Source organism: Glossina fuscipes, unplaced genomic scaffold (assembly GCF_014805625.2).
Source record: "Glossina fuscipes isolate IAEA_lab_2018 unplaced genomic scaffold, Yale_Gfus_2 0, whole genome shotgun sequence".
Taxonomy (NCBI): Eukaryota; Metazoa; Arthropoda; class Insecta; order Diptera; family Glossinidae; genus Glossina; species Glossina fuscipes.
In genome coordinates, this window is record NW_023998414.1 from 25,536,560 (window position 1) to 25,549,400 (window position 12,841).

Here is a 12,841-nt window from a genome sequence, read left to right on the forward strand (position 1 = left end):
AAAAAGAATGTGAAAGCAAATAGGTCTTTTAATTGATTACGATTAAAAAAATTTGAGAAACATGAGGAGATATTGCTTATCACTTCTTATAAAAGAATATAGAGCGTAAGCCAAAATTCGGAATCATAGAATATAAAAATTTAAATTGACGCAAAGTAAGCATGAATTAGTAAAATAACTTCAAATTTAAAATACACATATAGAAAAGCAATGTGATTTGCCGATTATTAGAAAGCCTTGCAAAACGTTCAAAAATTGAAACTTCGTTGTGTTTTAACCCTTAGTCAAATGATGTCGTTCGACGAATTATCTTTGATTACAACTCTACTTTGGCATCTGTCGCCACGAATTTGAAGCTCAACGGCAAAATTATTGTACATTTCACAATTGTAGTTAACATTTTTGCCTTCGTTCATTGCATTGTATATGAAAATAAAAATTAAAAAAGGGATTGAAATTTGAAATCAATAGGTTCCCCAAATCGATTTTTATAGTTAATTAGGAATGATACAAAAATGTACAAAACAAAATGTAAAATAGTTGATAAAAAAGAGATTTGTTATTTTATAATTGAATGGTAAAGAATGCGTACATATAAACCATCTAAACCATAAAAAAACGCATATAACAACAACTTCTTATTGCAGCTCAACTCTCGAAATTGTTGACTTTTTAAATATTTTCCTCGTAATTTGCAAGTTTGTCCTTTTTCCTTTTAGCGGTAGCGCATATTACCTCAACAAACACACCGTTTGCCGAATTTTGCCTAAATGCAACTCTGCATCAGCACTTCTCATTGCAAGCTTGAATAGCAACGACAAAATTATTGCACATTTCACAATTTTACATCAGTTCGGCAGCGGCATTTTTTTTGCTTTCTTCATCTAATCGCATAAGAAGACTAGAAAAAAATTGAAAATTAAAATCACGCGAGTTAAAGAAATTCTTGTCATTAATTAACAAGAGCAGAAAAAATACGCAAAACAAAATTTAAGGTAATTGAAAGAAAATAACCTTATTTTCTTTGTTTTAATGGTAAGAAAATTTGCGAATTAATTGAACGAAGGGGCCTTGTGAGTGTGTTAAATGCGCAAACTTGTAGAAAATTCTAAAAGATGAGAAGAAAACTCTTCATTACTTTAGCAAATTCGGAAATCTTTGATAAAAAGCATTACATTTTCCGAAATCAGATTAAAAGGAAGAAAAAGTCGTACGGGTGTGTTGTGCTGTCTATGTGTGTGTATATGCTTTGTATAGACATGAGACATCAAGCCCGCATTGGCGGGATCGTTTTTTTTTTTTTTTCGTTTGTACATATTGTCTGTCTGTTTCTTTGGCTCATTCTTTTCTTTTTTTTCGTATTGCGGCAATTAAAGTTGGCGTCGCCTGTCTCAAAGAAAAGCATGTGTTTTTAAGTGAGTTTTTTTTCACCAGATTTCGATGTATTTAAATCAAATATTTTTTATTACAGTTATAGAAGAATTTCCTAAATGTTTATAATATTTATATACGTAAGGTTTACTCTAGGGACCATTGATGAAAGAAATAACTGTGATTTTTTATGTTTCTTACAAGTAATGTGAGGTTAAGGCTGCTGCGCTCTTTTAGCTTAACTTGTTTTTACTTTGTCAAATTTTAACAGTTCAATGTTATAGTACCAGACCAGCTCTGTTAATAGTAATCGGTATATCTTTAGTCTTTTTTTGTTATTAAAAAAAAAAGGAATAAATAAGTCATATAGAAAATCTCCGAGAAACTCCGTTTTTTTTTTCTTTTTATATGTTTACCCAAACATCAGAGCAGAAATTTCGCGCCAATTTTTATTTATTGGAGCTTCCTGCAATCTTCGAAAATGTACTCTGAATTCATTAAACACATGCTTGGGAGTTCTTATAACATCAAAATTATTTTAACGCTTGTTGGAATGTAATGATGATTCATACTCGAAATTACGAGTCGTTTAAAATAGCAAATGATTTTAAGTTTTTGCTTTGTGTTGTGTATTATTGTATTTAGATGCAATCATTAGATTAATGGTTAAAGTTTTGGACTCGTATATTAAAGCAATTTAAGTATTTAATTTTGTTTTGTTTGTTGTGTAAAACATATATACAACTTAACAATATGTTCTTTCAGGCAAACTCGCAAATGGTCGATTGACATCTTCACTGAAGAAAAACCAATATTTTGTTGTGATAAATCTACTGGCATTGAATTTGAAATGTTCGGATTATTTGACAATTTATGAGTGCAACCCTAGATTGCATTTTTAGTAAAGTGGGTGAAGTGAGTGCTTTATACAAAATAGGTTTTTTTTATTTATGATTTTTCCTATGGAGGAAGAAGAGCCCAGCAGTCAGTATCTACAAGTTTCCAATTTCCAATTGCCCCCTTTTTGGAAGAAAACGAAATCACATCATCTTCTAAAATATTCGATGAAAATTTTTTGTTTTTAATTCTTCAGGAAATACAGAAAAACACATAAGATGTTAACCGAGTCAGGCTTTCAAGTACATTGCGCCTGTAGCAGAAATTTGCTACAATATACAAATTTAAACTAATTGGAATGACTTTTTCAGTTTTGCTGTTATGCCTGATCTTTATTAAATACCAGTGAAATTTAAGTAATGCCTTAATCGGCTTGACTAGTGCCCACAAAGCTGAGGATATATGCTAATGGTTTTAGAAAAGAAACAGGCCGTCTCTCTGCTCAGTTAAGTTAGAAAAGCGCCGAATTTTGAGAATAACGCACAATCCGCGTGCGTAATATAAGTTGGATAAGCTGAAAGATACAAAGAATTGTTACAAATTACATATTAGCAAATGGTAATATTTTTGTCTACACTTTTCAAACTGTAATCTATGATAAAATCATCATAAAATTGAACAAAATCTGTCGGCTTTTTTTATATCATATTTAAGCCTTTCATTCCAGTAAGTGGAACGGAAATAGCATCAAATCCAATTTATAATTCCCTGCCCATATATATATATTTTTTTTACTACAATATATAGAAAGAAAGTGTTATCGGTGTAAATTACCTTAGTCTACGGACGACGCTGAGAGTTGTTTATTCCAATTTTATTCTTAATATTCAATGTTTTCTTTTATCTAAACATTCGTCTCTTACCTTTGGTAAACATCTGCTTAGAGGATTTTTTCAATTTTAATAGTCTCGTTCTTTACACATTTCTTAGTTTTTACGAAAAGCAACAAAAACTAAATGTCTAAACGCCTTATATACCCAAACAACCCTGATAAGTAAAGAATGGAGGGCAGCTATTATCGTGAAACAGCTGTGAGGGACAATGCTTAAGACAGTACACAGTTTTTTGCTCTCTCGGTCCTTTTCATTGTTTCCTGCTATTTGCTTCGACATTCCCGCTTTTTCGATCAACTAAAACAATCATAACTTTTTTATCCTTATTGCTTTCTTCTCTTTATGCAATGTTTCGAGTTTGGTTTAGTAACTCAAGCTACGAATTTCATTGCAAAGTATCAGTTTGACTTACTCCTCGTTAAGGAGAAGAACGTTTTTTTATAAATCAAATAACAATTTTGTGTGGCAATAAAAAGGAAGAAGGAAACAAAACAATTAAAAATAAAAACATAAAAGAACAAACATTACATAAATTATAAAAAAAAAATAAAGTGTGATAACTAACATAAAAGAACAAAGAAAATATTTTTTTAGAAAAGGAAGTAAAAGAAGTAAGAAAACTATTTATTATAAGATTAGCCTTTTGGATACACGCCGAATATAAATATATGATAATGCGAATATATATTTTTAAATTTCAGTCGGGTCATTGATCCACGACCAAGCATCATTTTTAATCTGGAATGTGTATTCACATGATCCATATAGTAATGATGGCATCAAAATTCATATTCCGTTCTGATAGAAGATGCAAGCCATTGAACAAAATATAATTTCTGGTTTCGGCTTTCCGATTGATTTATGAATATTTCTGAGAAGGGAGGATTGCGATGAAATTTCAGATTTAATTGTGAAATTCAACCGGTGATGCGATTTTTCAATTTCATCAATGAGATTTATTACATGCAAAATTCAGAGGACTTTTTGGAGATCAAGATACTCTCAAGAATATGTTTAGATACTAAAGCGGCCGTGGTGTATATATTTTTAAATGTAAAAAATAATAAGATTTTATATAAATTTTATTAAAGCATAGGGGAGTAATTTTCACAGAAAAGATACTTTCCACTTAAACTTTAGCTTGATTCCTTTTAAAAACTATGCTTATGCAAATCTTGAAAATAGCTCTTAAATAGCCCGTTTTACGCAACAGACTCATTTAATTTCATTATTTATTCGGAAATATTGCCGAAAATAAACGTTAGACCATCAATTTTAAATGCAAGAAATCGGTCAAGCCGGTAGCATGTTAAACCCAGTTATATTATATTGCTAATCAATAAAACACAACAAGCCACATGTAGTCGCGAAGCTCGTTACACTACTTCCACGTAATAGTTTCGCTTATTTATATTCTTATCCAGATGCATGTTAGTCTGCCTCACCATTCAAAGTAATTTTCTTTAAAATTTATTTTCCATGGACTGTCATTAATTTAGTGTGTTATTCAGGTGTGCGCCGATCCGTACCCAAAACTTCTTCGTTTTTAGTTGTAATTGAACCTTGAAAGAGATCCTTTTTTTCCTTCGTTGCATCAAAATGGAATTGCTTTTGACGAAATTGTAATTACAATTTTAAGCAAAGCAGAAATTCGCCCGTGCTCGTCCCCATATTCTAGCATAGCGAACGTTTCAGTTTAATAAAGGCTTCTGAACAAAAGTCGGAAAAATTAAATTCCTTTTAGAACAAGAAAATTATTCTAGGATGTGGGTTGTGCATCATCATCTGATCGCTTATTGAAAAGTAAGCTAAAGCGTTGTAAGATTGTATAAACTTTACGTTAAATTACTATTTTTCTACAAAGCAACCTCATTTTAAAGACCGAAAAGAAATCTCACCATTCGCACGGCGATCCTTCTCTAAGATTTTCAGAGACTTCGGTGCGAAAATTGCAATGAATAACTAATAGCTTTGATGATTTTCTTGTTGGAAATCTTGGATAATAGTCAGAATTGGAGAACACACATTGGTAACGCACACATTTAAAATAATTACTCTTTTAATGTGCAAACGGTTTAACTTAAAATTTAATCGCTTCCCGGAATGTTCGGTGGATAGGAGATTTCTATAAAGATTGTTTTTGTTTTCTCTTTTTTAATACTTTTTCTGATGGATTCGCAAACATTGTAAATCATTTGAATTTGTAATTGCTTAAGAAAGGTATTCTATTTGTCTTTACTATGAAAAGTTATTCATGTTTCGTTTTCATTTCTCCTTTCTATTGCAGTTCGGCAGCCGATAAACTTTGTTATCTAACTTGATCCTTTAACGTGTTACGTGTTGTAAAGGAAAATGTCTCAAGAAGCTGATATACCAACCTTTAAATGTGTTTTAGTTGGCGATGGTGGTACCGGTAAAACTACGTTTGTAAAACGCCACATGACGGGTGAATTTGAGAAAAAGTATGTGGCTACACTTGGGGTGGAAGTGCATCCGCTCATTTTTCATACTAATCGCGGAGCTATTCGCTTTAATGTTTGGGACACAGCTGGCCAGGAGAAGTTCGGCGGTTTACGTGATGGTTATTATATTCAGGGACAATGCGCCATCATTATGTTTGACGTAACCTCACGCGTAACATATAAGAATGTACCCAATTGGCATAGAGACTTGGTTCGCGTTTGCGAAAATATTCCAATAGTGTTGTGTGGCAACAAGGTGGACATAAAAGACCGCAAAGTTAAAGCTAAGAGTATTGTATTCCATAGAAAAAAGAATTTACAGGTGATTAGTATAAAAATGAAAAGCAAAGCGGAATAAATTTTCTTTATAACGTGTTTTTTTATGCACACTTACAGTACTATGACATCTCTGCTAAGTCGAATTACAATTTTGAGAAGCCCTTCCTATGGTTAGCGCGAAAATTGGTGGGTGATCCGAATTTGGAGTTTGTTGCTATGCCAGCGTTATTGCCGCCTGAAGTCAAAATGGACAAGGATTGGCAGTTGCAAATTGAAAGAGATTTGCAAGAGGCCCAGGAAACTGCCTTGCCCGACGATGATGAGGACTTGTAAACAAACCAATTTACCAATTATAATTACAATTTCTTTGTATATTATACTTAGAATTTGTATATTATATTAGAATTATCGAAAAATTATATACAAAGAAATAAGAAAAATGTGAGAAAAACCGAATTAAAAGTGAAAAATTTTAAATTTAAAAAACGATAAACTGAAATTTACTAACGACAGTTGACGAAAAACAACAAGATAAGGTCGAGATGAACGATCGTCGCGCTAAACATCGAAAAAAATGAATTCGAAAACGTAACGAGATTTATTAAATTTTCAAATAAGTTTTGCTGCTTCTTTTTTTTTAACTTGTCTAGATTCGTTAAGTTGCTATTATGACAAATATATTAAATACACAAAAGAAAAAAAACATTTGTTGAAAATCCTGAAGATTATTCGATTTCTAATCGATCGATTCCTTCTTGTTCCATTCCATTTTCATTCATTTTATCATATTTTCAAGGAAACTTTTTTTTGAACTTAAAGAAAGTTGCAACATACAGTAGAAGGACATGAGATTGAACTTTTCTTATACTGGTCATTTTATGAATTGGTTCGACTTCGGTCTGTCCGTGATGTGCCTCTATGTTCAACTTGTAGGCCGTAATAGTTGAGATATTTCGATCAAATTTGATAACGTTTTCCAATCCAAGCAGAAACGACGCTGAAAATGGTGCAGACCATATCCCATGTAAAGCTTTATTTTCGAAAACCATGATATGAAAAAATGTAAGGTAGGGTTGAGTATTTGGCGTAGTAATGGCGAACTTCGGCCAACTTTAGCGTTTTCATTTGTTTACGTTAAAAACATGTATATAGGATGCTAGAAACATTCGCCCGACAAACTTATGTATCAAATACAACGAAATAATAAACTGAGCCCAACATTTTGTTCAAAAGAGATTACTACGGACAGTTTTTGTTTGTTGTCGAAGAAGTAGTAACGCTGTTATTACAGCTTTTACCCCTTGTACTTTTATTCTCGTTGCTTGTATGGCCAAAGGTTCTGCGAATAGTTTCTTAACGTGACTTCATACTCCCTCAAAGGTTTGTAAAGCAGAAGCATATACAATTGTATTTTTAAGTGAATGTACGCTATGACTTTGTACGAAGAAAACCACCTAGTAGATATGTATGTAGCAAATATAATTTCTTCTCATCGTTTATTTCACATTGAAGAATTTTATATTCGCTAAATGCTTCAACAAATTTCAACGAAAATTTTCATATCCAGAAATATGAAGAAATTTGTTATGATTAAAAAAAATTGTTGTCGGGATAACTTATCTTTATTTCATTTAATTCTTATTTGTGTGTTTACTTATTTTTTTTGTTTACATGTACATATTTGACATATTTTATCCAATTTTCCATATAACACCTGAGTTATTCTGTATTCATATTATATTTTTATTATATACATATCTTAATAAAACTTGACGAATCTAGAGAGGAAAACTTGATAAAACCCGTAATCTCGAGCGTCGTATGAGAGCTTGGGGACAAATGGCACTACGTGAGTTTGTCTTTGAACGGTATACCCCAAATACCTAGCGACCTTTAGGGAAGCAATCAGCTCCTTCGAGATATAAGGGGCCTGTCTTGTTGAAATATTTTCCCTTGTCCGGCTTAGGCGTCTGTCACTACTACTCCTATTTATAAAGAAATGCCAGGTGCCAGATATTAACCCGCAATTTGCTGGCTACACCTTTCGCTCCTGCGGCTGATGATGCATTTGTTAAAACTTTGGGAGGGGACTGCGCTAAAAGGCGTTTCTGGGAATGAAATCTCTCGCTTGCATGTATTCCTCGGATGCTTTCCCGATTGAGCCTATGCAGAGCCGAACGGGCCAAGGATGCCAAAGGCTTTGCAAAAGCCTATAAAGCCGCCCTATTTTATAAGTGCTCGAGTAACAGTCGGCGGCATAGCAAGCCTGCTGAAGGTGGGACGAACCCTTAAGGAATGCCTAGGTCCTCGAGAGCAAATAAGCCCCGTGGAGCGCCTATGGGCAAGCCAACAAAAGTTAATTGTTTGTGCAGCACGCTGCAAGCCGCAGTAAACAGACGTGCTGGAAATTTAAAGAGCGCGCATCGAAAGCCTCCCTTGAGCACTCCCCGAAGAAACAATAACAAGCATTTTAGTTACATCCAGGTGAACTGCCATCACGATAAAGCTACTTCATCGGTTCCCAGCAGGAGATTTACAAACGAGGATCTGTACGTAACCTTCACCCAATAGCCTTGGATAATTGCGGGTACCATTCTAGGTAGGCTTAGGAAAAGTGGAAGGTTGGTTAATAAAGCCCAATATGAGCTGCCAAGGGTTGCCTTGCTTATCACCAACAGCATAACCCTCTTCCCACTTTCATACTTTATATCGGTGGACTTGGTGGTGGTTTTGGCTAATATGTCATTGCATGGCGGAAATATCCACAACCGAGGAGCAGCGTTGTCCAGTACTGCCAGCTCCAACGATAATTCAAGGGACGAGTACCTTCTAGAATAATTCCTAAAAAATAATATTGCCATTTTAAATAGAAGTAGAGAGCTTACTTTTAGAAATATTGTCAGAGAGGTAGTGCTAGATTTGACCCTAACTAATACCAACCTTGGTTGTCATATATCGGGGTGGTTCCTGTGCTGTTGTCGGACCATGAGCACGTATGTAAGCAATCATAGAGTTCCGTCAAATCTACAGAGGCAAAGAGAATATAAATTTGAAATTGCTCCGGTTTCTTATCGATGGAAATGCGATCAGGTCTTCGTAACTTTCTCATACTCTGGAAGAAACTGAACTTGAAGCGTAAGCGCTCATCCATGCAAAAAGCCCATCAAAAAAACTGTCTTTTAATGACAAAGTAATCCAAAATTATCGTGCCTTGGTTGATTTAGAGACTTCAAAATCTCAGATCCCAGGCTAGGAAATTCTTCAACAGGGACAAGAAATACGGTGATTGGGCTTTTTACGAAGAAGACCCCTCCAAATCTTCTTCCAAATTTTACGCGCGTTCAAAAAGCCCTCGCCAAAGACCACAGCAAAGAAGTATGCACTCCAAAGAAGTAAAATGGTGACTACATGGCTACTTCGGAAGAACCCGGTTGTCTCCTGCTGGAAACTTACTTCCCTTGTTGCTTATGAGCCCGGGACAGGCATCAGAGGAACTCAAAAAAAAATCAAATCGGCGTCTTCAACCCCGTGGCTGGAACAGGGTTAAAGTAGTCTTTATACCAAAAGCAGAGGGACAATATGAGCACCTGCCGAAATCATTCATACCCAAGAGCCTTAGTTTTGTATGGAGAAAATATTACAGAAGTTTATTACAGAAGTTTAATTCGAAGTAAGGCACTACATAAATATTACTTTTCCTATCAAAGTGGCAAATGCACTACGGCGTCAATTCATAGAGGGATCAATGGAGGCGAAATAAGTGGCTTTAGTTGACTCCATCGACATGCAGAACTTTTTAGAACACGTCATACAATGTTATTAAGAAAGCTATAGAGAATGATTACTAATTGAATAACCATCATGTTGAATTTAAGATGCATTACGACTAAGATATCAGGAATGTCATTGACTATTTAGGCCACCACTCACTAGGATGTACTCTTTCTTGAGCTCACTTGCAAAGATGGTGTAAAGCATTTAAGCGTCATATTTAACAAAATCCTAACTAGAAGTCCTCATATGAAACATATACTCGTTTGATATTTCGAAAAAAAGCTTATGCAATCTCTTCATGTGCATCAAAATGTTTAAAAAGACAATGCACGAGAGAGCTAATCTGCATTCATTTCAAAAATTTTCACATCAAAAACCGTCAACCACCGAAAAAGAAAAGATCGAAGATTCTATTGCTTATGCAAAGGCACGCACACTCCGACATAAGCATTTCTACAATAGCGCGAATGCACTCTCACATAGGTCTATTCAATACGTAGTACTCATATTTGGTGCAGTCATAACAATCTTAGCGAAGCTTTAGTGGGCATAGAATCCGCAAAATTAAAATATTTTATCGCTGGAACCAATGTCGAGTTTTCTGTTCTGAAAAGCCTATTGGATATCGAAAAAAGAACTGTCTAAAAAGACCGGGAGAAAACCTGCATGGAGCCTTACATGGAACAAATATTCTTAAACCATAAACAAATAACATTCGATGTATATAAGTGCTATTACTTGCTACTTACATGCTCGTCATCATTAAAGCAGGAGGGTATTATATAATAAGTCTCGTATGAGGATGCGAAAAGTATTTGTCCGGACAGGAAGCACTCTTGCCACTTAAGATTAAGGTTGTTGAATATTGGTGTGGAGTTAATTATACATTTTTCCTTTTGTTTTAGTACGTTAATGGTCGGATAATCCATGGCTTCAAAATGTTGCGGTCTGTCAAATTTTTGTTTGTAACTTGGTCGCAGGAAAATCAAAATAATGTCCGTTAACATAAAAGATTGTCACGAAAATCGTCAAATCAATGAAAACAATAGATAAACAAGAAAGTTCTTGAAAAAACGAATGTCGTACGAATAAATCGGAAAATTAAAACAAGTTAAAAGTTTATATGAAATAAAAAAAGGCTTTAACATTGCTCCTCTTTCGAATACTGTAATGGAATGTTAGCCCTGTTCTAGTTTCAATTTGGGCCGTACATATAATATCGTTAACAGCATTACGCAAAAACATATAAGGTCAAACGAAGATTTTTCTCATAGGCGTTATTATTTTTTTCCTTTTAGAATGTACTGAATATGAAAAATTTGGAAATGAAGTTAAGAAAATGCGCTTAATCGCATAATTGAAAAGAGATTATATCATACCGAAATTCAAAGGTAATCTGAAGATACTGTATTTTTATTGAGCCTAACAAATAAAACATAATATATAGTTGATAGAGGCACCATATCGCAATATGTTTTTGGAGTATATATGGAACATGACAAGCAAAATTTTCTAAGTGAACAAAACCGGAATTAGACTTTCCGAAGATAAAGTATGCGTAATGTCGGTTCCAACCACGCGGCCGGTGGCAAATATTCCAATATTGCCTTCAATTTTCTCAAAAATGTTCAGTTTGATATCGGAGATCAGCCAATAAAGCTATACAATGTAAATTAAAAACACTTGTGCCTTACTACTTATAACTACATATGTCACTTATAGACGTGAAAATTTCTGCGTGTATTCTATGGATGATCTTATAATATATGTATAAAAATGCAAAAAGCAGCCATCCCTACCTAATATTATAGAGTATTGAAATTTTTTTGCCTATTTGATGGTAACAAGAGATAAAAGATTCGTCCACAACAGAATTCAATTTTATTACTTGTTCTTTTTTGTTAATGTTACTTGTGAATGTATGTGCATGTGTTTTTAAACGTGGGCGCACCTACGGTTAAGGCATTTAAGCTCCTTCCACATAAAAGCTTTGCGGCAACATAAATAATCTCTTTCATCTGACATACCACGTGCTTTAAGAAATAAAAATAAAGAAGCCAACATAAATATAAGAAAACAACTTAGGCTTTAAAAAATTAACACAAAACAAATAAAGTAATATACTGTGTGAAAGCAAATTTCAAATTTTATAATGATAATGTTTTTGTCGCACTGAATTCGCAGTACGAACAGTTATAAACAGTTGTATAAATAATCATAAATATAAAAGAGCCAAGGAAAAAAAAAATTTTATTAAAAATGCAAACAAAAAACTTATGAGAAGAAAGCTAGAAACAAAGCACAAAAAACTATTCACTCCAAACGAATACTTAGATGAAAAAAAAACGTCAAACATTTATATTAGAAATTTATTTATTGCTTTAGAATGTTTATTACTAAGAAAATCGGTTTTTTTTCAATCTGATTAGTAAAAGTAAGCCAAATTAGAAATGTTAATTCCACATCGTTTTTGACAAATTCTTGGTCCGTATTCTGTGTAGAGTGTGAAGAAAACACGCCTAACATTTAACAAAATTAAAAGTATACCATGTAAATGGAGCATTTGCGAATTTGCAATCAAAATAAAATTTGCTTGCAAAAATAAAATTTAAAAAAATTATATTTAAAAAAATAAAATTTAAAAAAATTATATTTAAAAAAATTATATTTTTAAATTAAAATATATTGCGTTTATTTCTTTTTTCCTCCTTTATTTGTTTACATAATTTTTGATATGAATACTTTTATTTGCATTTTTCCATAAAAAGTTATTTAAGGTATCTATCTTGGCGAAAGCTAATAGAAATTGAACAACTTTTCATGCGTGATATTGAGAGCTTTCAATGTGATCAACTTAAATTTCAAAGCTTGATAAGGACAAGCTTCTTATTTTTCATATTAAACATTAAAAGTCTGAGTTACTACTATTTTTATTATTTTTGATCATAATTATACACGCGAAATTTTTTAATATACATAAATTTCTATTGTGTCAGATAATGTTAATCAATTGCAGACGTATCGTTACGTATCGTTTAAATATTGATATCTGACACTTAAATAACCAATATGTATATGCTGGTATATAAACTCATACAGGCGTTTTTATTCTTCAACTTCCTAATTATATTGTTCGGGATTTATGTGAAATGAATATATATAAATATAAGACGTCTAAAACTTAAACATTAAATTTAGTTTTTCATCCTTCTAAAAGTGCAGCCT

General features: G+C 33.1%; 1 protein-coding gene across 2 annotated transcripts; it reads left to right on the forward strand.

Annotated features, from left to right (window-relative positions):
- The first annotated feature begins 810 nt into the window (after window positions 1–810).
- LOC119643741 (GTP-binding nuclear protein Ran) lies at window positions 811–6,267 on the forward strand. 2 transcript variants are annotated; one of them, XM_038043202.1, is made up of 3 exons: window positions 811–995; window positions 5,389–5,885; window positions 5,960–6,267. In XM_038043202.1, exons 2-3 carry the CDS (start codon window positions 5,454–5,456, stop codon window positions 6,173–6,175), a joined length of 648 nt encoding a protein of 215 aa, XP_037899130.1. In that variant the 5' UTR covers window positions 811–995; window positions 5,389–5,453; the 3' UTR covers window positions 6,176–6,267. The 2 variants fall into 2 exon arrangements, with proteins under 2 accessions (XP_037899130.1, XP_037899134.1); XM_038043206.1 differs by lacking the exon at window positions 811–995 and adding an exon at window positions 1,354–1,415.
- The last annotated feature ends 6,574 nt before the right edge of the window (window positions 6,268–12,841 follow it).

Bases quoted from the DNA above. Each gene is read 5' to 3' on its own strand.
- LOC119643741 (XM_038043202.1), top strand. From the start codon at position 5,454: ATGTCTCAAGAAGCTGATATACCAACCTTTAAATGTGTTTTAGTTGGC. The intron at 5,886-5,959 runs GTGATTAGTATA...GCACACTTACAG, and splicing joins ATAGAAAAAAGAATTTACAG to TACTATGACATCTCTGCTAA.